Below are 25,491 nucleotides of genomic sequence, written 5' to 3' on the forward strand. Positions count from 1 at the left end.
AGATTAATGGTGTTTGAGTTTAGGCTGTACTTTGATTAGTGGGTTAAAACTCAAATCTGCAGAGAGTTTGAGATTTCCTCTTCCCTGTGTAATTCCTGGGGAGCGTGAGGAGAGAGGCAGAGGAGGGTTGTTTTTCTACATTTTGTGTTACTTGGTTGGACCCTTCTTTGTTATTGTGATCTAGCAGATAAGTTTCTTTGCTAACAATTTTCACTAGCTTGTTGTTTAAGTCTATTGGGCCAGTGCTCTTGATGATGCTGTATATAAACTCCATATAAACTATTCTGAAAGATCAGTATGTCCCATCTCTTCTGTCTCACCCCCCACCCCCCGCTTTTTTTTCTTCTAATTGGAAATGTATCAAAACTCAGAATGAGATTAAGGGTTTTTTTGTTTGTTTTGTATGGAGAAGCTTCCCTGTAGTGTCTGGCTGCAGATTGGACTGTGTTATGTCTGCCAGATGCTTCCATATATTTGTAGAAGAGAGTGAAGGGGGGTAGGTTTGGGGGCCGGTTCCTCAGTGGGTATAAATGGTCATGACTGCGTTGTTTCCAGTGGAGCTACGACAGAGAACACACAGGCTGAGCAGATCTGCCACTGGGTGAAGGAGAGAGAATGTCCCTCCTGGTTGCTGGTGTCTTGGGTTCCCCCAGGCTTCACTGTCATCATCTGTGATGATGCTTAGGTTATTGCTGCTGGTTTTCCAATCCCAACCCATTGCTTTGCTCTGACTTGCGGATGGTAGCCTACGATGAGAAGGATTTGGTTGGCTGACTAAGCCGAAGGAGAAATCCCTGTTCTGAAGCCCATACTGCGGTGCCTGATGGTTAAAAATGCTCCTTGGAATGCTTTTCCCTGCATCGAGATCGTGAATTGCAGCCCTTTGGGTGGCCGCTCAAGTGTCAGAAAAGCTTGTGGAGATGCTAATGTGCCCTGGGAGAAGGCTGGGGAAGCCCTGGAGCATAGGCCCCTTGATGGCCAGGCCCTGCTGCCGCCGTGAAGGTGGGTGCATGTTGAGCCACATGGGAGCAGGTCTGCTGTTACCCAAGAGGCTAAAACACTTGGATTCGGGCTCAGAATGCGGCAGGGAAAAGCTTTCTGGTCTGCAGTTCACAGACCGCCTCTGTGGTCCCCGCCTGTGCTGAGTGGCTGAGCATGCGTCTGGCTCTGTATGTGTGTTGTGGGGAGTGTCTGTTTCGCTTAAGGACTATCTGCACGTGTGTGAGAGCACCGGTGGATTAAGGATGGAGTCAAGCCCAGGCCAGGTGGAGACTCCTAAGATGATAAACTGGGGGTGACTGATCAATGGATGGGCGTACCAACTAGAATTGCAGACAGCAGGAGAGTTGAGACGTGGCGCTCCCAGTCTACACGGCTGAGCCCATCCACCGGTTTCTCCCCTTTGAGCGTGGGCCACTGTGGGACTGTGCACTGCAGGACACACCCAGAGGTTGCCCTTAATGGTAGAGCAGCAGCCCCCTTCATGAGAGAGTGGAAGCCAGGAGGGCAGGGGCCTTGGTGGTATTAGAGGAGACCAGCAGCTGGGCCCACCCAGTTTGGGGCGGAGGGGCAGCAGTGCAACCAGAAGAGTCATGCTGGTCTGAAGTCAGAGGAGCAGGGATCTGTCCTGAGGGAGGGGGAGAAGGGAGTGATCGAGGGGTATTCGGGGGGTGGGAGGGAGACTGGGCTGTTGCAGAGAAGGCGTGACAGGAGTGTGGGTGGTGGTCCCCTCGTACAGACTGAAAGGAGAGGGAGATGTCTTTCTGAACACCAATCTCGGGGTGCATCGCCCCTGCAGAAGGCGTGGACATTGAATCCTGGGAGTTGGCTCCTCTGGCAGTCGCAGGGAAGGCACCGCAGCTCAGCTTTCCACCCCGCAGGCTCGCCCATAGGCTCAGCTCAAGCTGCGCACCCGAGTTAAAAGCGGAGTTGCCGCGGGTTCAGTGAACATGGGTTAGCTGCCCCATGCTAAATATTCGTGGCGCAGACAGACCCTGAGGGTGAGGGCCTTTTGCCTCATCTGCCCCTCCCCCATCTCTGCCTGGGGGTGCCTGTCACTTCCCCCATCTGTGTGCACCGGGAACCCTTCCTTGTTCTCTGCACATGGGATTGCAAATCACCCTCTGAGCCTGTGGGTGGCCTTCCCACCTGCATTTCTTTTCCCTGCCCTCTGAGTGCAGGTTCCCCTCCCTCCCACCTATCTGCATACCTGAGGGGGTCCTCTGCCTGCCCCTTCTCTGGGCAGGGGTGTGCCTCCCTCTTCCCCAGGCTGGGTGTACCTGCAGGCACCCCTCTGTGTGTGACCATTCCCCTCTCGCCCTATCCAGCTCCTCCTTCCTCTCCCGTCTCTGCACATGCTGGGGTTGTGTTCTTTGTTAACACTGCCTGTATTTTGCACCCTGTCCGTAAGTCTGTGTTTCTTCTGCTTCTCCTTCCTGCCCCAGGGGAGTGTTGGTGCCACTAACGTGAATAGTTTCTGTGCTTTTCTTCTCATCGCCTCTCTTCCTTCTTTTTCCCCTCTCTCAATGGTGTGTCCAGAAAAGGAAGTCCAGCTCCAGTGTGCATTTGATGGTGAGCACCTCCCGTAAACTGCTTGTGATCCGTGCGTCCACCATTCTCATGCCGTGCACGATTAGCTTGCTCTCATCACCCTACATAGCATGTCTGTGCGGGGGGGTCGGGGGGAGCATCATCTTTCACTTTAAAGGTCCGTGTCCTCACAGAAAGGGCCGCGTGGTTGGTCAGAAGCTGGCCAATCACCAGATCCTGTTCTGTACAGAAATTGCAGTTTAATGTACTCTGCCACTGGCAGCGGAGCTGAGCGAGAAACAAATGGAGACTGTCTCAGCTCCCCAGTGGGTCTCCGCAGAGCATGTCTGGACATGGGGCTAGTCGTTCTGCTGTAGCAGTGCCAAAAGAGGAGCAGGTGCTGTCATCCCTGATGGTAGCCCTGCATCGTGGAACAAATCGGAGTCATCCCACATATCACAGAGGCTTCTCATGGAGCTCCACCTTGCACAGAATAAAAGGTGCAGGCACAGCACCACCCAGTGGCTCAAAGCTGCCATTAATTTATTTTCTTTAAAATTCTAGCCTGGGAAGGTTTGTCAGCCTTGTAATGAGGAACTCTCTGTTATCCAGATACGTCTCCCAGCATGAATCAAGTACCCAGTGACACCACCCCCACCCTCTCCATTCCCCCTTCATGCATCCAAATGTGTTTGCTGTCCCTAAGACATGTTGGATAAATGGTGATGTGCTGATATCTCAAGTGAGCAAAAAGAAAACCAGCCAGTGCCATATTCCAGGGAATGATCTGCAGCCCATTAGCTACTGTCCATGTCTTTGTCTCAGAGACATGGGTGGTAACTAACAATCAGGACTCTATTGTATCATCGTCTGCTGCGTTGCAGCTCTTGCCTCCTTTCAGACAGAGCAGGGCTCCCTAAGCAGGAAGGGGAGCAATATAGAGTGATGCCAGAACAGAGGGAATCGGCTTCTCTGTTCCTGCCTGGGAATTCTGTCCTCCCTCGGTCACCTTAACACTCAACAAGTAATAAAACCCAAAGCACCACTGAGAATGTCCCATGGCACAATGTGACTCCTTCTCTCAGTCCCAAATATATGGGCAGGAGTTCCTTGTGTCCATCTGTCCCCTTCTCTTCTTCTCAGCGTCGACACTGCCCAGCCTACGCTTATGCTCCCTCTGCTTGTTGCATGAAGGCAGCTGGAAAATGAGAACCAAACAAGTGCCTCAGAGATCACTGGGGCAGTGAAGATACAAAATATAACCAGTGAATACAGGGCAAGCCCAGGTGGAGGGTATTCGCTTTCCTTTCTTACAGTTGGCTGGCACATATGTGTCCTTAGCTCTATGATCACTGGCCTGTTTTCTCCCTTGCACCCTGTGTTGTCTGTGTGTCCGTCTGTCTCTCGCTGTCTAGCTCAGAAAGCACTTTCAGGGGTTCTGCCAAAACTGATCATATCAAGTAGCTCTTCTCTGTGGCCTGTCGCTGTCCTAGGCGAACTGCCTTCTTTTAAAAGTCAAGATCTTCATCCATACTGCATGGATCTGTAAGGACACTTGCTGCCCACTGACCTCACTGATTCGGGAGTTGTGTGCGTGCACGTGCCTCACCTGTATGCTCACGGAGCCGACGTCAGGGGCGCCAGCCTTTTAACATGAAGAGCAATTGGCTAAATGGCCACAGGCACAATGAGCAGGAATCACTAGATCAGGCATCTCCACACAAGGCACAGATCTGTGGGGCACATCAGTCACGGTTTGTGTGTCCTTGGTTTCATGATGGTTCCATTCGGGAGTTAGACAATGCTGTGGACCTGGTCAGCAGAACTACATCTTCCTTGCGTTCTATGGGGGCAGTGGTTGGGGGGGGTGTTGTGCTGCCAGCTGTTCCGTGCCGGATATTCCATGAGTTTCGAAAGCTCTTATGGGTGCAGAGTTGAGTGAGGCATCTGGCCCTGTTACCTACAGGACAACGAGCAGCTCTTCTGCAGCGAAGGCCCTCTCCAAGGTTCTGGGCTGTGGCAGCTCCCTCGGAGGTTCTTTAATTGAACCCTGGGGCTGATGCTCTCCTCCATCTTCCAGACCTGAGTTGGGTGTGCACCCCAGGAACGCAGCCCAGTTCAGGGGTTCCTGTGGTGTCTCTCTCTCTCTAACTGTACCTCCTTACTCCAGTAGTTCAATGGATGTAAATGATCACGTCTCTCAGCTGTTAAGAGGTATGGAGGGGCGGGGGTCGATCCCTTTGTGTTGGAATTACTGGCCTCTAATTAGCGTGTGGGTCACCTCAGGGGACCTGAGATACTCTGAGATTAAACAGGCAGAGCCTTCTCCAGCCTGGCCATGTGTGTGCAGCAAAGGAGCTTGGAGCTCACTCCTTCCAGCCACTTTGCTCCCATTAGTCCATGACACGGCAGCTCCTCCCCATCTCTGGCCCCACCACGCTGGAAACACCCCTGAGGAAGCAGAGTATGCGAAAGGCTGCAGGGAGGATAATGTGGGGCCAGACAGAGATGCAGGCAGTGTCCGGTTTGTGTTTGGAAATTCTCTGGGAGATGGGTGATCCTGCCATACTCTGTCCCCATAGGACCTGACTGGGGCTCCAGCAGGGCTGCTGCTGTGGTGGAAGAAAAGCCGGAAGGGAGAGAGCACTGGGGGGAGAGGCAGGGGCTGCACCTGGACCCTCAGCCCCACGTTACTGCTTGCAGTGGGTGTGGCTAAACTCTCGCCAAGCCTTGTCTAATTTTGGTTCCTGGGCGGTGAGGGGCCCATGTACTGGGGTGCCCTTCCTTGGCCCTGCCTTGGAAGAGTGGGGAAAGGCAGGTGCAAGGAGGCCAGCATGCCTTGAGTCCCTCCGCGCCTGATTTGTAGCCGAGGAGTGAGCCAGTGAGCCTGCTGTGGTGCTGTTTTCACCTTGTTGCTGGCACCAGGTGGAAGGGAAGATGTAGGGGGAAAGGGCTGAAGCTGTTTCAGTCGTGAGAGCCGCATCTTCTATGTGGGGGACAAGCCCGTTCCCACAGCATTGCGGACTGTGGGAGACTCGGGCAGAGCCATGGTGGGACTCATGGGCTAGTAGGAAATGCACGCTGGGAAGCAGCCTCCGTGCATGCTGGCCTGGCCTCCTGTGAGACATGGGCTCTGCGCAGTCCTGATTCAGCGGGCATGCTCACTGAAGGGAAGGTCTCCGTGCTGCCAGCCGGAGGGGATTTGGCGACTCTGGGAGCTTGCCACTGGGCTGTGTTAATGAGGAGGACGGAGGCGTTACTCACCTGCCCCGTCTGTGAGACTCGCTGGGGAAAGACACAAACCAGCTAGGCAGCCTGCAGGGTTCGCACTGGCAGCTTCCTTCATGCTGTGGCCCTAAAGTTGCTCCACACACCCCATTGGCCCTCATCTCACCTGAGCACTTCTCTGAGGGCCCTGCCAGCATCGTCCCCTGCCTGAAGGCACAATCCCAGACCAGCCGCATCTGAGATTGCAGCCCTCATTCTCTCTGCCCATTACACTAGTAGTCTGTCCGTACACTCCCCGGGTTCCTCGTCTCCTGGAGTCACCGCCAGCTCCCAGAGGTTCTTCTCTGCACCCCTCTCTGCCTCCCCTGCCCCTTTGGGCTGCTGCCTCTTTCCTCTGCACTCCTTTCCCATCGCTCTAACCATCCATGCACATTTGTGTACGGGGACATCCGCTGTTGCACCTGGTCACCCCTGGGGGAAGGATGGTCTCTAGCAACCGGGGATGGGTTCCCCATCCTCATCCCGTGGTGCAAGATGAGTGTGAGGGGAGGGAGGTGGGGAATGACAAGAACAAGACTGTAAAGATTTGCTGATTCTGCTACCCAGCAGAGAAACTAAAACCATCTGTTTTTCTGTCTCAGCCACAGAGCAACAACAAAACCAGTCTAGTAAGCCCAGCAAAAGAAACTCCCCCAGTGCAGACATCCATGGTATCTTCCCTGACTATTACTACATCCTTGTCTTTTCTGCCTCCCTGAGTGCCGCTTGTGCTGCTCTGTCTGAGCTTGTGTTTTGGCTTAGTTCTGTCTCCTCCTCTGCTGCTGAGGGGTCTAGTCACACCCCATGGGTTAGGGGGCTGAGGAAGTTGAGTGGGGGTGGATGTGGGGACTGCAGCTGGTCTGGACTACCTCCCACACCAGGCCTGTGTCATTCTGTCTTCCCCCATTCACCTGTTCTGACTGGGGGGAGGCTGGTTTGGAAGAAGAGGATGATGAAGGGAGCAACTTCATTCACACTCCAACACCCAGGAAAAGGAAGCCTGGACATCAGACCACCGTGACCGGGGAGCTGAGGCGGGGCGGGGCAGACAAATCTGCAAGGAACCCGTTTAGTGGTCCACTCGCCCTGTTGGCTGCGTGGCTAACTGCCTTCTGTGCTGTCATCATCCATTCACGTTCCACGGCGTGCAATGGAGTTGTAGCGCATGCCCTGCCTGGTACGTTTAGCAGCCCAGCCCACATTCCTTCTACCTGGATACCCTGGGAAGACCAGGCAGCAATCAAGTAGATCATGGAGATGGATGGGTGAGTGTGCATTGTTGCACCATCGTAGCCCTGGTGCCCTTGCCGAGCTACCTGGAGGAGTGTTGGCAGTGGGCGAGATGGGGCAGGATCCCGGAGTATTGTCTCCAGAGCACAAGGATGAGTGCAGAAACTAGCTTGTGCTCCTAGAGGCCTGGCAGCTGCTTTCCACTCCGTGTAACATTCCAGAGAGTTTTTCCTGGGACATTTCATAATTTTTAGCTCTCCCCGTACTGGCTTTACCTGCTCCTCTTCTGATGCTGAAGCCACCTTTCCTGATTCTTTTTTTGTGTTACAAATATCTCTTTTTGGAGACTTTTGTTTTAGCAAATCATGTATTTTCCTTTGCAGCCCAGTTCCCTAAGCGACCATCTGGCTTATTTTTTTCCCCTTTTTCTTATGGAAATTATGAATGTCCCTCTTCAGAGTAAAATATCTGGCAAACTCAATGGAAAATTGGAGACAAGGCCCTTGCACCCTGCCACCATCATCCCCCCCAAATCTGTTCTCTGAGCGCAAACCTGCTGAGGGCTCATTGCTTAGGCAGTGGCCTTCTAAAGGATGGCAATTTAGCACACAGCTGCTGACTGGTCACCGCTTTAAGGTGTTTTTGTCAATCTCAATTCTCAGCCCGTGAATTGGGACCTGGAGGGCATCTTGGGCTTTGTCTCCTTGTGAACATAGCTGTTAGCTGAGCATCTCTTTTCAAGAAGCCGTTTGAGCAGGGAGTGTGCACAGGCAGACAGCAGCAGCTTGAAGTTTGTTTGTGGTTTGTTTCCGTGTTGGTCACATGTTCTGCGCTTGTTGGAGAGTGAAAACAAACAAGGGAACAAAGTTTTGGAATCCAAGTTTAATTCTTTTTTCCCCTCCTTTCCTAGGAGCCTCAAACGACTGTCGTCCACAATGCCACAGATGGCATAAAGGTAAGGGGGCACGTCGCTGCTGTGTTTACATAGAGAAACCCCATGCCCCTATTTACCAATTGGCGCGCTCTGCGTTTCTGACCCTTTGGTGCTGCCTCACCAGCTGGTTCGGAGCAGTCGTTCTGGCAGAGGGTGTGTGCTGTATCTCACTCCAAGGCCTAACTGATCTTGCTGCTAGGTGTTGACTAATACTTTGCCCGGTTCCATCTCAGTCCTCTTCATAGTACCTCCTTCTATCCTCCTGTTCCTGTGCCTTCCTTCGTTTTATGCTTCCCCCATCCTCTTCCACAGACAAATGGAAGTGTCTTGAATCCACTGACTTGGCCATCTCATAACATTCTCTTGTGCCATGCAGGGCTCCACGGAGAGCTGTAACACCACCACTGAAGATGAGGATCTGAAAGGTAGGTATCCTGCCAACGCCCTCTGATACTGTGGGCAGGAGATTCTGGAGGTCAGACCTGCCTCCGGTGATGCAGAGTTCAGTCATTGTGCCCAATATCCCCAGAGCTGTACATCTGATTCAGTTCTTGAGATTGCCATGGCTTTGTCTGCCACAGCTCTTGCAGTGGGGTCATGGGTATGCGCCATTCAGTCTGCTTTGAGAAAGTGGCCAGCCTGGCTTTTTGGGGGTGTGACTCCTCTATGCCCCGAGTTGTGTGTCTTGTTTGTCTCCTGGTGGGAATTCCGTCCTCCTGGGGCCTGGAATCTCTCCATTCCCAGACCAGTTACAGGACTGGAATCTCTTTTTCTTCCCCTCTCCAGCTCTGGCATCTGCCTGCCCCTTTCTTGGTTTTGACAAAGCTTGCAGGGGATTGAGCTCTCCGTGTTAAACCCCGTCTCTGGGGAGTTCTCCTGTTTCCACACCCATATCTTTTGGAGGGATGTTCCAGGGCAAAAGGAATCCTCTGCTCTCAGTTCCATTTTCTCTTTGCAGATGGAAATGGAGTGCCCTGGCTTCCCCAGTGGGGGGCATTTTAAAGGAGGGTGATGTTAATAAAGAGGAGGGTGAGATTATAGACCTCTCTAGGGCCATGTTGTACAATCCTTTCTCCTTCTTGTGGTGGGCTTAGATCAGTGAGACCTGCCTGTCCTGCAGTGCTATGTTTCCTTGCACCGTTTCAGCAGCTGCCCGATCGACTGGGGGGTGCAAGCAGGTCTGGGAAATTCCAGCCCCACTGAAGAGGGAGGTGGTGGAGGCAGAGCTCTCTTTGGGAACAAATTCTGAAGTCTCCCCTTTGGGTGAGGGAGAGGCAGTAGTGTTTGTGTTTGGTTGGAAGTAGTGAGGCACATGTTCTTGATCCCACCTTCCAGCCCCAGGCTGTTCTGTCAAACCCAGGACAAGCCCCAGTTCTAGCCCTGCCGTTCTCACTGATACCACGACAGGCAGCTGGGATGGTTCTTGACGCTCCTCATACGCTGGTGGCTGTGCAGTAAGCCGCTGGCAGCCGTTCAGAGGAGTCCCAGGGCCCAAAGACGTACACAGCTGTCTGGACAAACTCTCACATAGGGCCAGTGTCAAGGGGAGACCTGGCCCCATCACATGCTCATGCTCTAGCCCGCCCTTCTTTCCAAAATGAGGATGAAAAGAATCCAGCGTGGGGGGATGGGGAGGGGACTGGATGGCTCAAGGGATTAGTTATGGCTAGTGGAATAAGTAGCCTCTGACCCCTGGAGACATGGGTCAGGAACCAGATGTCTGTCCACATTACAAAGCTAAAACCCCCTTTGCTGAAGCCCAATACCTTTGTGCTTGGGAAAGGCCCAGGACGGAGGAGCAGGTGCTGCAGGTCGGGAGTGAGGGGCACTAGCAGACCTCTGAAGGAAGAGGAGAGGGGCTGGAATAGCAAGGGGTGGCGGATCAAGATTCAGGCACATTGGAGAGCGATGCAGGGAACAGAAAGCTGGTGTGGCGGGAGATGATGCAGATCAGAATTGAGGTTCACCGACGGAGCTGTTGGGGCATCTTCTTAGGACTTGGATGAGCAGAGGCTGTTGTGGTGGTTGGTGCGGGGAGGAAGGAGCTTGCACAGTTACTGTCTGCACTTTGTCTAGCTCTGGCTGATATTGTTATCCCTTTACTTCTCAGCATGGCAGCGCTCACCAGATGCCGCCTTATTTAACTCCTCCCCCAAAGTAGTGAGCTAATCAGACGTTGAAATCAATGAGAGGCTCAGAAGATCCCCTTTTCTCTGTCACATGCAGATTCACACTGGGGGCATCTTTCCCTGTTTACACTCAGCCAAGAAATTCCTCCTCCCTCTGTCGCTATGCGGAGACTGTGTTAGGGGTGCTGGAGTCCTCCATTCTCTCTGCACAGCCAGCCCCTGGCGAAAGAGGAGTTGGGTCGCTGCTGCTGATTTTGAATGGAGACAGGCTGGACAGGCGTACGAGACCGGGCTGGTGCCGATGGAGCAGTAGACTGCTTCCAGGCACATAGTGAGCCCTTGCCTGGAGGGAACATGCAGTTGGACAGGCATGGTGCTCAGGGAGCATGCCACAGAGCAATCTGCTTGCCTCGGCCCCGGGGGCTGCTCTTGCAGGTTTTGTGCCCAGCACTGTGGTTTCTTTAATGTTCTCCTTCCTTTCTCTTTTTTTATTTACTGAACTTGCGTATTTTGTTTGTTTTTGTGTTTTTAATTCCCTGCCATGCTAGCTCCCCCTCTCTCCACCGGGGACGGCAACTCAGTGCTTGAAGGACGGAGGCACAGTGAGAGCAAAACACAGACTGACTCCATGCAGTCCCAGCTTTCTCTCTGTTTCTCAGCCAGTAAGTCCAGGGGTTTAGCACTCCACAGCATCCTCCTCACCCTTCCTCCACCCTCCCCAGTCCCCCGGAGACCTTTCTTTCCTCAGTTCCCTTCCAGAGAGTGGATCTTCATTTCCAGTACTTCAACATATCAATAAATCCATCTTCCTGCCTGAGAAACCTCCTTCCCCACATGCTGAAATTCTCCTGCACCCCCCTGCAAAGTGGAACCTCATCCTGGCTAATTCCATTCCCCTGCTTCCCCGTGGGTAAGACATAGCATCCTCTGCATAAGTCCCATCGCCTCTCGTGCCTCAGTTTACCCAGCTATAAAAGGGGAATAATGCACCCGATCCGACTCTCGGGTGGTGCAAGGCAGAATTGATTCCTGTTTGTGATGAGGGTTGAGCTCCTCAGGTGGAAGGTGCTGTGGAAGTGCAGAGTACTGGTAGTTGGATGGATCGCCTGGCAGGATTCTCAGGACTAAGGCTGTGGCTGCTGGAAGACTCCTGCCCTGGGCCTTCTGCCGTCCCTGGGGCTTGTTGTGTGGCATTGACTGTGGAGGGATTTCCCCTCTGTGTGTGCTTCTGCATTGTGTGTCTTGCTCGGTGGGTTTGGACCTGAAAATCCCTTCAGTCACCACATGTTCTCCGAATCCACCCACTCAGTAGCCCCTGGCAGCAGAGACGTGATAAGAGCAGGTGGTCAGGCTACCCAGGCCCCCTCTCTGCCGCCCGCCCGCCCCCCCCCATAGGCATGTCTCTGAACAATCTGTCTGGCTCCAGTTTCCTACGTGCCTCCATAGTGGAAAAGGCCACTAATGCAGTGATGCCCAGGGCTATTGGGAGTCCTCCAACGAAGCCGTCTGGAAGGGATGGGAGGGTACAGACGTGCCCTTTCTTCTTGTCCCTCCTTTGCTCCCCCCTCACATGTCCCCATTAGCTCGTTTGCTGAAGTGATTGAGCCTCCCATTTGGAAGCACCTTCAAGAAAGTCTGACTTTGATGGGAGCAGTGACTGGGGGAGAGGCTCTGCTGGGGCCAGCTGGGCAGGGAAATGATCTTCCGCTAACTCCAGACTGCTGTGCCCTCTTCCTCCCTCATCCAGCTACACCTGACCGCTGCGGTGTGACCTGCCCAGTCCCCCCTCTGCTGAGCGAGGAAGCATTCTCCCCTCCCACTCCACTCTGGGTTAGATTTGCAGTGATTTGGATCTCCTGCCTCCTTTCTCCTCTCATTCCCCCCATTCTCCCCTGGAGAGGGTGGCCTGCTTCTGGGCAGGCTTGGGCCAAGCCCTGGGCATCAGTGAGATTTCCGCTGTGCTCTGAAGGGTTTTCCCTGCCAATGCCCAGAGCCAGCCTGGAGGATGGAGTTGATGGGGTGCGTGTCTGTGTGGAGCTGGGGGCCAGAGCTGTGTGCCGTGTTTCGTTGTTGGTTTTATTTTGCATTGGTTTGGGTTTGTTTTTGTTTTTTTTAATTATTTTAATGCTTACGTTTGTTTTGCAGCCACGCAGTCTTGTGACGAGAAGCTTCTTGCCTGGGCCAGCCCAGGACAGACGCTGGAGTTAGCACGTGCTCAGTCGGACCCTTTGCTAACTCCTGTAGTTCCATTTGTACTTAACAGTGCAGCGTGTAAGTTAGCGGCTGGCTAGCAGTAGTGAAGTAATGCAACTAATTCTAGTTACCTTAGACATCCAGTTACCTTCCTCTTCTTCACCGTCCTGCGCCCTGTCCTCCTGGTCCCTGCTCAAGAGGGCAAGTTGTCCTTCCATGCTGCAGCAAGTCGTGACCCTTGTAGCCAGCTAGAGGCACCGTCCCATTGAGTAACATGGCTCAGTTCACATCCACATGCAGTCATTTCTCCCGTTGCAGGTGTCTTTGTGGCCCACTTGACCGTGCTCCTAGCTGCACTTTTATCAGTGCATTCTTGGAGACACCTGGCAGTTCTCCCTGACTTCCTCGGCAAGGCGTGCAGTGCCTAGAGGACATGCACACACAGCAGTACATGGGGCCACGTGCTCTGGAAAGTGGGTCAGCCCAAACCACAGGCATGGTTACAGGGTCCCAGGTACACTGCAGCCCATGTGGGGAGGACAGCCATATGCTGTCCCATGTCTCAGGAGTGGTGAAACACATGGTCACGAGCAGCGTGTGAACCATGCTGTATGTGGGTACACAAGCCATGTTGAAAGCCAACTGTGCCTTTAAGTGGCTTAGAAGTGTGGACAAGGTTACTTAGTTACTGTATTGTGGAGATACTACCTCAGCAACCCTAGGAAAGCCTCCAGCCATGTGAGCCTCCCCCGGCAGTGCCCAGACAAGGTGGGTGAGAGAGTAGAATAGTGGGGAGGATTTCAGGAGACAGCTGTCGGTTGTTGATTACCCTTCCCAGAAGGGAAAGCTGGGGCCTGCTGGCTTCTGTCTGGGCTGGGAGGCAGGACTGCCTGGCTGTGTGAAAGCCAGGGACTGCCCATGTGGGCGGTACGGCGGGACACCCCGTCACTGGGGTAGTTCTGTGTGTACAGTACGCACCAGGGGCAAGGCACAGTGTTGTGGAATGGCTTTGGGTTTGTCACTCTGTGTGTTCCGCTGGAGGCACAAGACCCGCTGAGATGAGCTAGCACAAGGCTCTTGTGGCTTTAGGCTTTGCTTATCCCAAAGGAAATCTTTCTCTCTCTGCTCTTCTCTCAGCCCATCTCGAGGTGTTGAATATATCTCTGCTTGGGGTGGGAGAGCCCTTTGACATTTATCCTCGTAGGGAAGAGACACCAGAGGGACTTACTCAGGGAGCATCATTTCATAGCTGATGTAACCCAGTGCCCCCGCCTTGCTCCATTTCCTGTGCCTATTGGTGCAGACACAACACACTACGCTGTGGCCCTGCTGCCAGGAGCTGCTCGGTTAGCCTGGTGAGCTCATGCTACTGACCGAAATGTTTCGGTGGCGAGCTGCACAGCATCACTCCCCAGGTGGATTTCAGAAGTGGATGTGGTCACCTCTCTCTCATCCCAGGTGATATTACCCGTTTGCACCCTAACTGTTGGTGTTAGAAGTGTGGAGGGCAGAGGAGGCAGCTCCAGGGAGCTGGGGACAATGGCCACACTTGAGTTATTTATTTTGTAGCTTTAAATATACCACCTCAGCACATCCCAGTACGTACCAGCAGTTCATACAAATACCTTCACTTACCCAGCATGTGCGGGGAAGGTGGGCATAGACTCCCTGGGTATGTCTGTAGATGGATGCATTTGTGGTGTGCACAGATATAGCGCTGGGATCAGTGTGTAATCAGATATGTGAACGACAAAGCCCTGGCTGAGATGATTTAGTCGGGGCTGGTCCTGCTTTGAGCAGGGGGTTGGATGAGATGATCTCCTGAGGTCCCTCCCAACCCTAATCTTCTAGGATTCTTCTCTGGTTGTATGATTCAAAGGAATTATGAGCTCTAGTGAGCCCCAAGGGACTGCGACTGGGCATTGTAATAAAGTCCGTTCATTGCACGGGCTTTGCAGCAGTACCAGGTGCTATGATATCAGGACCGCAGTAGCTGGGCTGGGGACAAGCTCTGTGGTTGGAAAGCTGACAGGAGAAGTAGGCATGCTGGCCAGAGGACAGGGACAGCAACAGGCAGTTCATCCAGCCACCTGAATGTTAGCTGAGCAGAAGTGGGAGGACAGGCAGTGCTAGTCGAGTGCTGAGATTGGCACAACTCCGAGCCAGTTACAGGGAGCTGTGTGCCAAACGTGGGCTGCGGGGGGGCCCCATGGGGCTGGCAATCCGTCCTGCTTTAGTTGCCTTGTTAGCTCGTGGAATCTGCCCCTGTGGGAGTCCCAATGGCTTACTTGCAGTGCTCACGGTCCGGAGGGTGCTGGTGATGGTCAGAAGTAAATTGCTGAGGGATTTTTCTGGCTGGTTTGATGTCGTGGGCGGGGGCTTACCTATGACAGCTGGCGCCAGTTGCAGCGTGAAGTCTGCCTTTGAGTTGGCGTGCTCAGTGCTTGGGACCCTTCCTTGCAGTCCCTGGAAGCAGCTCAAGCTGTCAGCTAGGGGACAGTGATGCTCCTGAGACAGGCCTGCTTTTGGAGGAGAAAAATGTTTGTGTGTGAGAAGCGTTCTTTACTGCCCTTCTCTCTGCATCCTGAGGTCATTTCCCTTTCATACCACCGAGCCCATGTCACTGAATAGATGGCTGCCATTACCAGGCATCTCTGGAGTGCAGGAAGCACCTCCACTGAGATCAAGGCCAATGGTGTGCTGTAAATCGTCCAGTTGTCTCACTTCCTCCCAGTTAAGGCAGCTGCACAGTTAAATTGCTTTTTCTTCTTCGAGTGCTTGCCCATGTCCATTCCATTCTAGGCACGTGCGTGCCTCCGTGCACAGTTACTGGAATTTTTTTCCCTTCCTGTAGAGCTGGCTCCAATGCCTCCTGGAGTCCTGCTCACATGCTGCTGTATAACAGGCGCCGCCAGCCCTGCACCCCCTCAGTTCCTTCTTGCCACCTGTGACGGTTACTGGAACTGCTCTGCTTGCTTCACAAGTGCTTCTTCATTGCCTTCAGTAGTTATCAGATAGTTGTTGTTTGTTCGTTGTTCTTTATTAGTTAAGTAGTTGAGTTGATAGTTAAGTTACGGTCTCTGGGTTTCAAGCCATGTGTCTTCTGCAGCAAGCCCTCCCTCTTAGTGACCCCCATAACAGTTGTCTAAAGTGCCTGGGGGAAGCTCACAGGAAGGAGAAGTGTAAGATCTGCAAGGCTTTCAGGCCGTGGACCCAGAAGGAGAGGGAAATCCGTCTGAAGGCCTTGCTGATGGAGACAACGCTGAGACCGGCCTCCGAACCGGCACAATCCACCTTGGTGCCACGTGTGACGTCGGGGCAAAGCACCCAGTCGGCACCGGCCCTCTTCCCCATCAGGGAAGAAACAGGAAGCAGCGTGTGGAGAGAGGCCATGCCCCTGCACCAAAAATGTCCAGGGAAGTGGGATTGAGCATGGGACATGTTTCAGACCAGCTGGCTGAGGGTCTGCAGGAGAAGGGATTGCTGCCCAGAAGCGTGACCCCAATAAGAGAGCCACCCCCAACTCCTGGGAGTGGAAGGGGGCCTCTTCAGCTTATGGTACCATTGATGCCGGAGCCGTTCCAGGTGGCAAGGAGCTTGATGAACCTGCCTTTGCCGCCTTCTCCTTGGCCTCCAGTGCCGTTGAAGGAGAAGGCTCCGGTCTCCAGGGGGAAGCCCGTGATGGGTCCCTTGCAATGGCTGCACCGCTCCCCTGAATAGAGGTGCCCATCCCTGAGAGCCAGGTCCCCGCGCAGGGATTTGATATCAGGGCACCAATCCCCAAGATGGCGCTCCCGATCCCCGTCTCCAGTGGAACATCAACACCAGAGACAGTCGCCAGCCTCCTCATGGCACCGGTTGCGGTCTCTGGCCCCAAGGGCCTCGCGCTCTGGAGGACGGCACCGATCCCACTCATCCTTGCGCAGGCATTCTCCAAAGGGGAGTCAGCACCATTCCCACTCCCTGGCACTGAAGAGTTCGCCCGTATCAGCACGGTACAGGACCTGGTAGCTGGAAAGGGAGTCATCGCCTAAAGGCAGACGACAACGCAAGTCCTTGGTCCCTAGGCGCCGATCTTTGACTAGGAACCTGTCCTGCTCATCCTTGGAGCATGGATCCTCGGCAGCCCAGCGCTGATCGGGCAAGCAACACCACCAGTCACAGTCCTTACACTCCCCAACACCAAAGCGGGCGGTCATCGGAGCGCTGTGGTACTAGAGGGTTGGGGCGCTGTTCCTCCACCCTGCAGCACCACACCATGAGGGACCCAGCTGCTGCCCCCCCATGGTCATCCAGCAGTGAGTCCGTTTCCTCAGGGGAGGACAGGCACCCTGCTACCTGATCAGGACACCACCACCCCCCGAAGTCACAAGAGCAAGTTCCCTGCTCTGCAGCTGCTGGCTGGCCTCAGGGCCAGTGGCCAGCGCAGTGGCCGTATTGGGGACCCTGGGGGATCCCAATGGCCCCAGGACTTCTCTCATACAGGTCTTCTGGCATGCAGTCAGCGGTTCCAGAGAGGGCTCACGAATCAGCTTCAGAGGAGGACTTGGACCCCCATGAGGGGACGTCATCAGAAGCTCCCCGTCAGCAGGAGGGGATGCCGCTGCCCTTTGTGCCAGCTCAGTCCTCATTGTCTTCCCTGGATGAGGAAGTCACTTCGGGGCCGTCTGTGCCTCTTCACGGTTTTCAGGCCCACCAGGAGCTCCTTAAGAGGGTGGTCTCGAATTTAGGTTTGGAAGCAAAGGAGCTCAACGAGGCCTTGGACAGCCTCGTTGATGTGCTCGCAGCGGCAGCGCTGGCCCAGGTCATCCTACCTGTACACGAAGGGGTGCTCAGGGTGGTGAAAGCCCTATGGCAGACACCATCGTCCATGGCCCCAACATATAAAAGGGCTGAGAAAAAGTACTACGTTCCCACCAAGGGATTTGAATATCTGTTCACCCATCCCTCCCCGGGGGCCCTGGTGGTGATGGCCACCAACGAGTGCAATAGGCAGAGCCACCCTAGCTTGACTCCCAAAAATAAAGACAACAAAAAACTGGACCTTTTTGAGAGGAAAATGTATTCGACAGCAAGCCACCAGACTTTGCCACCATCCTCGAGCAGGGTAGAACAGTGGCTAGAGCGGCCTTGCAAATGGCGGACTCAGCCGGAAGAGCCAGAGCCTTGGCGATTTGCATGCGTCGGTGCTCATGACTGCAGTCTTCTGGACCGTCACAGGAGGTGCAGCAGTCCGTTCAGGACCTGACCTCCCTTTCAACAGGTTTTCCCTTTTCTGAACAGACTGACACAAAGCCGCATGGTCTGAAGGACTCAAGGGCCATGGTGCATTCCTTGGGCCTTTATACGCCCCAGGCCTCGAGGCGTCAGTTCCGCTCCCAGCAGCAGCAGAGATACCAGCCTCCTCGTTTCAATCCCTATAGACGAAGGGACAGAGATAGGGGGTCTAGGAGGTGCCCAGGGTCCACCCCAGCCTGGGTGTGTCAGCTGGGGTCTGTCAGGTGCTTCAACGGCCAGCGCTAGCCATTTGAAGGTGTGCCCAAGGACGGCATTCCAGACTCCAGACAGGATACTCCCTCTATCCATTCCTCAACTGATTTGCTCCTTTCTTGCCCGAGTGGGCCAGGATTACATTGGACTGTTGGGCCCCTGGCATAATCTTGGTGGGATACATCCTGCTGTTTTCTTCCCCCCTCCTCACAACCCTCCCTCACTGTCCCTCTTCAGGGACCCCTCTCATGAGCAACTTCTCGTACAAGAGGTGGAGGGGAAAGGATTTTACTCCTGGTACTTCCTTATTCCCAAGGCAAAAGGGGTCTCAGGCCCATTCTAGACCTGCGTTGTCTCAACAAATATCTCAAGCAACTGAAGTTCCGCATGGTCTCCCTAGCCTACATCATGGATCCAGGAGACTGGTATGCCACCTTCGACCTAAAGGACGCATGCTTCCACATCATGATTTTTCCCAGCCACAGGTGTTTTCTTCATTTTGTTGTGGCCTGCTCCCACTACCAATTTCTGGCTTTACCCTTTGGCCTCTTGTCTGCCCTGAGAGCGTTTGCAAAATGTATAGTGGTGGTGGCCGCGCACCTAAGACACCAGGGCATGCAGATTTACTCATATCTAGGCTGATCAAAGGCAGGTCTCAGCCTCAGGTCAGCTCCTGTCACCGTCTGGGTCTGTTAATAAAGAAACAGAAATCAACATTAACGCCCATGCAGCGGATAGAATTCATTGGAGCGGTTCTAGACTCCATGCAGGTCAGGGCGTTTCTGCCCCAGCCTCGCTTTGAAGCCATGCCAGGCATTATTGCTCGCCTGTGTGAGTGCCCCCTCACAACAGCCAGATGTTGTCTGCAGCTGCTAGGCCATATGGCGGTTTGCACATACGTAGTGACGCTTGCACGCCTAGGGCTCAGGCCGCTCCAGTCGTGGCTGGCCTTGGTGTATGCCCCGAGCAGACATTCCCTGTGGTCATGGTTCCCCCCCCACGTCCTGTCCTCACTGGGATGGTGGCAGGACCCTCGCTCAGTACTGCAGGACATGCCGTTTGAGAAGCTAGCCCCCTCGGTCACGTTGGTGCTGGATGCCTCGGATTTGGGTGGGAGGTCCATATGAGCTCCAACCACAGCACACAGAGAGTTTGGTCATGGAGGAGCGAGAGATGCACATAAATGTGAGGAGCTATGGGTGATACGCCTGGCTTGCGGGGTGTTCCTTCCCTTCATTGTGGGCATGGTAGTGCGGGTGCTGATGGACAACACCACTGCAATGTACTATATCAACAGTCGGCAGGGGAACCCACTCCTCAGCCCTTTGCAGGGAGGCATCAAGAATGACACCGCAGAACACCTCAGCAGGTCCTCTTTACCCCACCACGAGTGGTCGCTCCACCCAAGGGTAGCCGCTATGATCTTCCAGAGGTGGGCTTTCCCTTAGTGGACCTGTTTGCATCCAGAGAGAACAAGAAGTGTCTCCAGTTCTGCTCTTTCCACAGCCTTGAGGAGGGGTCGCTGTCCGACGCCTTTCTCTTAGAGTGGACGAGGGTTCTGATGTACATATTCCCGTCCAATCCACTGCTGCACAGAGTCCTTCTGAAAATCAAGAGGGGCAGGGTGAACATTATCCTGGGCATGCCAGCATGGCCCCGCCAGCATTGGTTCAGCATGCTGCTGGAACTGTTAGTCACGCCCCCACTGGAATTGCCCCAATGGCACGATCTCCTTTCCCAGGACCAAGGTCGATTGCTGCACCTGGACTTAGAGTCCCTGCATCTGACGGCATGGGGACTTCATGGCTGAACCTGGAGGAACAGGCCTTTTCATCGCAGGTGCAGCAGATTCTTTTGGGCAGTAGGAGGTCTTCCACTTGTGCTGCATACCTGGCCAAGTGTAAATGGTTCACCTGCTGGGCAATGTCCCACGAAATTCCACCCAATCTGGCATTGATCCAGGCTATTCTGGAGTACTTACTGCAGCGTAAGCTGCAAAGCCTAGCTATTGCCTCGTTGAAGATTCACCTGGCAGCTATCTTGGTCTTTCACCATCCACTAGATGGGAAATCGGTCTTTTCCCATTCCATGACGGTCAGGTTCCTGAAAGGAATAGAGAGGCTCTACTCTCAGGTTCGAGGCCCGATGCTCCCTTGGGATCTAAACCTAGTTCTGTCTCAGCTCATGGGTTCCCCCTTCGAGCTTTTGGCTACGTGTCCATTGCTGTTGCTCTCCTAGAAGATATCCTTCCTTGTAGCAATTATCTCAGCAAGAAGGTCTCTGAGATTAGTGCACTTACCTCAGAGCCACCATACACAACCTTCTCTAACGGGTCAGCAACCTTTGGAAAGGGATGTGCCACGTCTTCCCCCAGCCCCTCTCCCACGTGCCATGAGCCCAGCGCCCTGGCCAGTGACTTGCCGGGTGTTTGGTGGCAGCCGGGAGGAGGAGGAAAGTATCTGTGGGCCCGTTTTCTGCTCTCCCTCTTACCCCTCCCACCCCCCGCTGTGGGGGTGGCGTGGAGCGGGAGAGAGAAGGGGGAAGGCTGCCTGGCCCCTGCGCTCCCGGGGTCCTACTTGGGCTGGAAGCAGCGCAGTGTGCCGCTCAAAGCACGCACACCACAGGTTGCTGACCCCTGTTCTATAAGGACAAGGTCCAGTTACGGCCTCCTCCCACTTTCTTACCCAAGGCAGTGTCTCAATTTCACTGTAACCAGGATATGTTTCTCTCAGTGTTCTTTCCCAAGCCACATGGCTCAGAGGAAGAACAAAGGTGGCACATGCTTGACATTAGGCGGGCATTTGCATTCTACATTGAATGCACTAAGTCATTTTGGAAAACTACGTGATTCTTTGTTGCAGTGGCGGATAGGATGAAAGGCTTACTGTCTCCGTCCAGCGCATTTCCTCTTGGATAACTTCCTGCATCAAGTTTTGTTACGAGCAGGCGAAGGTGCCTTTACCGGGTGTCGTCACAGTCCACTCCACCAGAGCGCAAGCTTCCTTGGAGGCCTTTCTGGTGCAAGTGCTGGTGCAGGAGACCTGTGGGGCTGCCACTTGGTCATCAGTGGACACCTTCACGTCCCACTACGCCATTGTCCAGCAGGCACAAGATGATGCCTGCTTCGGCAGAGCGTTGCTGCAGGCAGCTCACCTGTGAACTCTGGACCCACCTCCAAGGCACTGCTTACGAGTCACCCAGAACAGAATGGACATGAGCAAGCACTCAAAGAAAAAAAGACGGTTACTTACCTTGAAATTGCTGTTCTTCGAGATGTGTTGCTCATGTCCATTCCATGAGCCGCCCGCTGTCGCAGTTGATGGCAAGAAGGAACTGAAGGGGTGTAGGGCCGGTGGCGCCTGTTATACTGTGGCATGTGCACAGGGCTCCAGGGGACGCCGGAGCTACGGGTGCTGCTGAAGGGAAAAAAATTCCAGTAACTGTGCACGGAGGCATGCAAATGCCTAGAATGGAATGGACATGAGCAACACATCTCGAAGAACAACAGTTACAAGGTGAGTAACCATCTTTTCTCACCCACAGTGCGCAAGCAAGAGATCATTAAGATAACGGAGCAGCTGATTGAAGCCATCAACAATGGAGACTTTGAGGCATACACGTAAGTGCGGTGTTCTCACAAAGGGTCTACATTCCAGGCAAGAGGCAGAATGGCCCCTGCCAACAAGTGAATCATGCAGGCTGTCCATGCAATGTGGGGAAGCCATCCAGGCAACAGGAGCGGGGAGAGGATTATGCTTCGGTTTCTGACAACTGCAGCGGGGTGGTTTGAACCAATGGGGCTCTTTAAATGAACACTTGGGACCAGGAGTAAGGCAGAGACCAGGCACAGAAAGAGTGACAGTCAGAGGAGCGCATTTAGCAGCCCTGGGGGCCAAGAGAGATGGGGATGATCGGTAGGGGATGGAAGGAAATAAGAGTAAGGGACAGGCTTTGTGCGACACATGCTTGGATGCTTGACTGGGCCACAGAAGTGAAGGAAAGACACGAGGTCCGTGTAGTCAGCTCAGCATGGGTCTCAATCCCAGTTAGGTGAAGTGTCTGAAGAAACGCAGAGCTGGCAGCATGGCACATCAGCTTTTCCTTGGTTTCAGGGCTAGTCTGAGAAAGGGTGGCCGCTCTCAGAGGTTGATAAGGGCAAAATCCCTAGGGCAAGAATATTCCTTTTTCTTTGCAGGAAGATCTGCGACCCTGGCTTGACCTCGTTTGAACCCGAAGCACTGGGGAACCTAGTGGAGGGGATGGACTTCCACAAGTTTTACTTTGAGAACTGTGAGTGGGTAGATTCTGGCAATACCACCAACCTCTATTTGGGGGAGTGGCTGCAATTCTCCTAGGCTGTCCAAAGATCACCAGGGTTTAATTCTGGGTGAATGGTCAAGAGCTGTTAAGATCCAGCACTTTTTCTCCTCCCTCAGTGATGTGTTTCTGCTGCCCTCATTTCTCTTTACCCTGGGAGTGGGGCTAGTCTGGCTCAAAGTATCTTGCCCACATTGATGGAGTGGGAACCAGTGGTTCCAAGGGACCAAGACACTGGAAAAGCAGAGAGAGAGACTAACACAGCTTAGTTGCAGCATGCTGGGGTGGGAGGGGTATTCCTCATCGTGCATGCAAGGTCATAGCCTTTGCTGCGTGTGCTGCTCTCAGTAATGTTCTGGGAATGACAAGTGCTGCCCTGTAATGGAGGTGCTGGCAGCACTGATGTGCTGTGAAAGATGATCTGTGCAGAGCGCATGGGAGCAGACGGGTCAGGAAACTTTGGGGCAAGGAGGTTGAATTCGGGGAGCAAGAGAGGTGGGTAGGGAAAGACAATTGGATTGTGCCTGGGGAGTGTTGGGAGCTGGAGTTGCTGCGTGTCCCCTGGGATGTGGTGGGAGGCGAAGGAAACGGGAGCAGTAGATGTAGGGGTGTGCAAAGCCTTGTTCCCCTCAATGGGGACATGAAGCTGATGATTTTGCATGTGCCCCAGTGCTGTCCAAGAACAGCAAGCCGATCCACACCACCATCCTGAACCCCCACGTCCATGTCATCGGTGAAGACGCAGCGTGCATTGCCTACATCCGCCTGACACAGTACATCGATGGCCAGGGCCGGCCCCGCACCACGCAGTCCGAAGAGACCCGCGTCTGGCACCGCCGCGATGGCAAGTGGCTCAACGTCCACTATCACTGCTCTGGGGCCCCTGCAGCTCCGCTCCAGTGAGGACCAGACACAGGTACAGGTACAGTCCATGGGGGGCAGGGCGAAGGTAGGCGTCATGGGCACAGCTGGCAGCTGTAAGTGGCCATGAAGCATTAGAAGCCCAGAACATTGAGTGGCTCTGTGGGATGGTTGTTTTCCTGCTGACTGTGGGCAGAGTGGAGCTAAGATAGTGAAACATTTCCTTAGCCCAGCAGGCCAGAGAGCCTTCCCTGAGTGCACCCCAGAGGTTGGCAGTGGGATTGCTCTGCTGGCAGACTGGCATCACACTCTGCAGGCATAGCCCCTTATTGCAGATCTGAGTGCTACAACCGCCCCTAAGGCATGCGTGAGTGCTCCGTCAGCCTCCCACGGGCTGCCCGGCTCTAACCTGGGCCGCTTGGTCAGGCTGTGCACTTTGGCCTTGGACTGCGGAGGGAGCACATCCGCTTGGCTCTGGAGTGGAGATGGGGCAGGTACCTGGCTGTAGTGTGCTGGGCTCCACCTCTCTGGTCCTGGTGTGCAGGGAGGATCCCATTGCCAGGCAGACCATTTAATGAGGCCTTGGGGGATGATCTAAAATAGGAGCTGGGGGAAAGCTGCCTGAAGAGCAGTTAGGTCAGACACCCGTCTTTTCTAACAATGTCAGTCGCACAAAGGCAAAGAACCAGGGGCAGAGCGGACAGAAATTACAGCTGAACAGGGGTGGGCAGATCGAGATCCCAGAGATAAAATTGCAGGAAATAACAGGGTGTTTACACTGAGGTGTTGAAAACAAATAGGTATCCGGCTCCAAATACGAACTATAAATGTCAGCAGAGCAGTGAGGAGAATAAAAGCAAACATACGTGAGTGAGATGGCCTGCAGTGCAAGAGCAGCTTGGCATGATGCAATGCTAAATTGCAGTGGGGTACTCTAATACCTGGCTATAAACAATACAGGAAAGGACAGATGAGGTTGGAGAAGTAGGAGGGGAAGTTGCATCATAGCTTAACGATTCCCTAGGATTTTAATGAGAGGTGGTGTCAAAGTAGAGAGGACTGTAAACTAGAATTTATAGGAACACACATCCCAAGCCATAAGGATACAAATATACGAGTGGAGTGTTAGTACCGGCCTTCTAATCAGCAAAAGGATTTTGAATGTTCAGTGTTGAGAGAGAGAGCAAAGGCAAATAAAGCTAATGAAATGGTAATACCGGGGGACTTAAAATAGCCAAACATCACAATGGAGCAAAATTTGACTAATCAATTTCTTGACACCATCAGACAATTGCTTCTTGGAAAACTGATTCTCAGGGATAAATAATCTCTTGAAGCTTCTTATTTAGCTGTAACTGGTTTACTTATCTTGCTGTCTCTTGTGTTGAGATGTATGCATGCCTTATGCATCCTTTCTTACCTGTGCCTAAGTAGCTGTCATGATGACTCCAAGGATTTAAGTTTCCTAATGTTAGTTAGAACCTTTTTTACTAGATTCCTCCCTTTTTTTAAAATGCCTTTTTCTAAATTTAGTGTCACCGGGTGAGGTTTTGTATGATTTCTTCCCAGAAGACGTTGAATTTCATTATACTGTGGTCACTTATTAAGTGTCTCAACTACTAGTATTTCTTGAATCTAGTCCTGTGTATTGTTTAAGGTTATAGGCTTGTCTACACTTAAAACGCTGCATTGGCACAGCTGCACTACGTCAGTGAATGCCGGCGGGAGGGGTTCTCCTCTCGGTGTAGATACTCCACCTCCCTGAGAGGTGGAAGCTAGCGCCTTTCAACCTAGTGCTCTCTACACCGGGGGTTAATTTGGTTTAACTGCGTCATTCAGGGGTGTGGATTTTTCACACTCTTGAGCAATGCAGTTACACCAAACTAATTTCCTAGTGTAGACCAGGCCTAAGTCAAGACTTGCTTCTCCTCTCGTATGTTGTAGGACAGTTCAGCAGTAGTGATGACAACAGAAGGGAATATCGGATATGCCAAGCAGTATGTCTGATGGGAACTGGGAGGACTAAGTTGGAATTTGAAGAGCAGCAAGAAGCCAAGATACAAAAGCAGTAACAGTTTTGGTAATCAGAGGTGGGAAGCCTATAGGAGCATTGGAGGATCCAGGAAGTAAAGGGAGCAAATGAGGGTTGATAAGGATATTGCAGAGAAGCAGAATGATTTCTTTGCATCAGTTTCACCCCAAGGCAGGATGTGCTGGGGTCAGAGACAGAGATGGCAGAAGAGAAGGTGCTGCAACAAATGGGATATATTAAGGAGCAACCAGTCACCACACCCAGGTGGTTGCATTCAAGAATTCTGATAGAGTTTCAGAAAGGGGAAAGTGATAGACATGATATACCTTGAATTTAGCAAAGCTTTTCATACAGTCTCCCACAGTATTCTTATCAGCAAGTTAAAGAAGTATGGGTTGGATGAATGGACTAAAAAATGGATAGAGAGCGGGCTAGATCATTGGGCTCAATGGGTGGTGATCAATGGCTCGATGTCTAGCTGGCAGCCGGTCACAAGCGGAGTGCCCCAG

At 53.3% G+C, this 25,491-nt stretch overlaps 1 protein-coding gene across 33 annotated transcripts in view; it reads left to right on the forward strand.

Annotated features, from left to right (window-relative positions):
* Window positions 1–25,491, forward strand: part of CAMK2G (calcium/calmodulin dependent protein kinase II gamma) — a 162,762-nt gene that overhangs the window by 132,282 nt on the left and 4,989 nt on the right. For 5 of the 33 annotated variants that reach the window (XR_010917904.1, XM_067537480.1, XM_067537488.1 and 2 more), the window contains 10 exons: window positions 2,539–2,571; window positions 6,399–6,467; window positions 7,937–7,981; window positions 8,337–8,385; window positions 10,638–10,751; window positions 10,838–10,999; window positions 12,235–12,360; window positions 21,316–21,391; window positions 21,968–22,062; window positions 22,760–23,005. Coding sequence is in view for 31 of the 33 variants with exons in the window: in XM_067537480.1 (XP_067393581.1) it covers window positions 2,539–2,571; window positions 6,399–6,467; window positions 7,937–7,981; window positions 8,337–8,385; window positions 10,638–10,751; window positions 10,838–10,999; window positions 12,235–12,360; window positions 21,316–21,391; window positions 21,968–22,062; window positions 22,760–22,992 (1,002 nt within the window). In the remaining 2 variants the exon portion in view is untranslated. Of the gene's footprint in view, window positions 1–2,538; window positions 2,572–6,398; window positions 6,468–7,936; window positions 7,982–8,336; window positions 8,386–10,637; window positions 10,752–10,837; window positions 11,920–12,234; window positions 12,361–21,315; window positions 21,392–21,967; window positions 22,063–22,759; window positions 23,006–25,491 lie in introns of those variants that run through there. The other 28 variants (XM_067537525.1, XM_067537553.1, XM_067537510.1 and 25 more) reach the window with 16 other exon arrangements.

Source organism: Emydura macquarii, unplaced genomic scaffold, assembly GCF_026122565.2.
Source record: "Emydura macquarii macquarii isolate MOO-44397 ecotype Brisbane River unplaced genomic scaffold, CSIRO-AGI_Emac_v2 contig_67, whole genome shotgun sequence".
Taxonomy (NCBI): domain Eukaryota; kingdom Metazoa; phylum Chordata; order Testudines; family Chelidae; genus Emydura; species Emydura macquarii.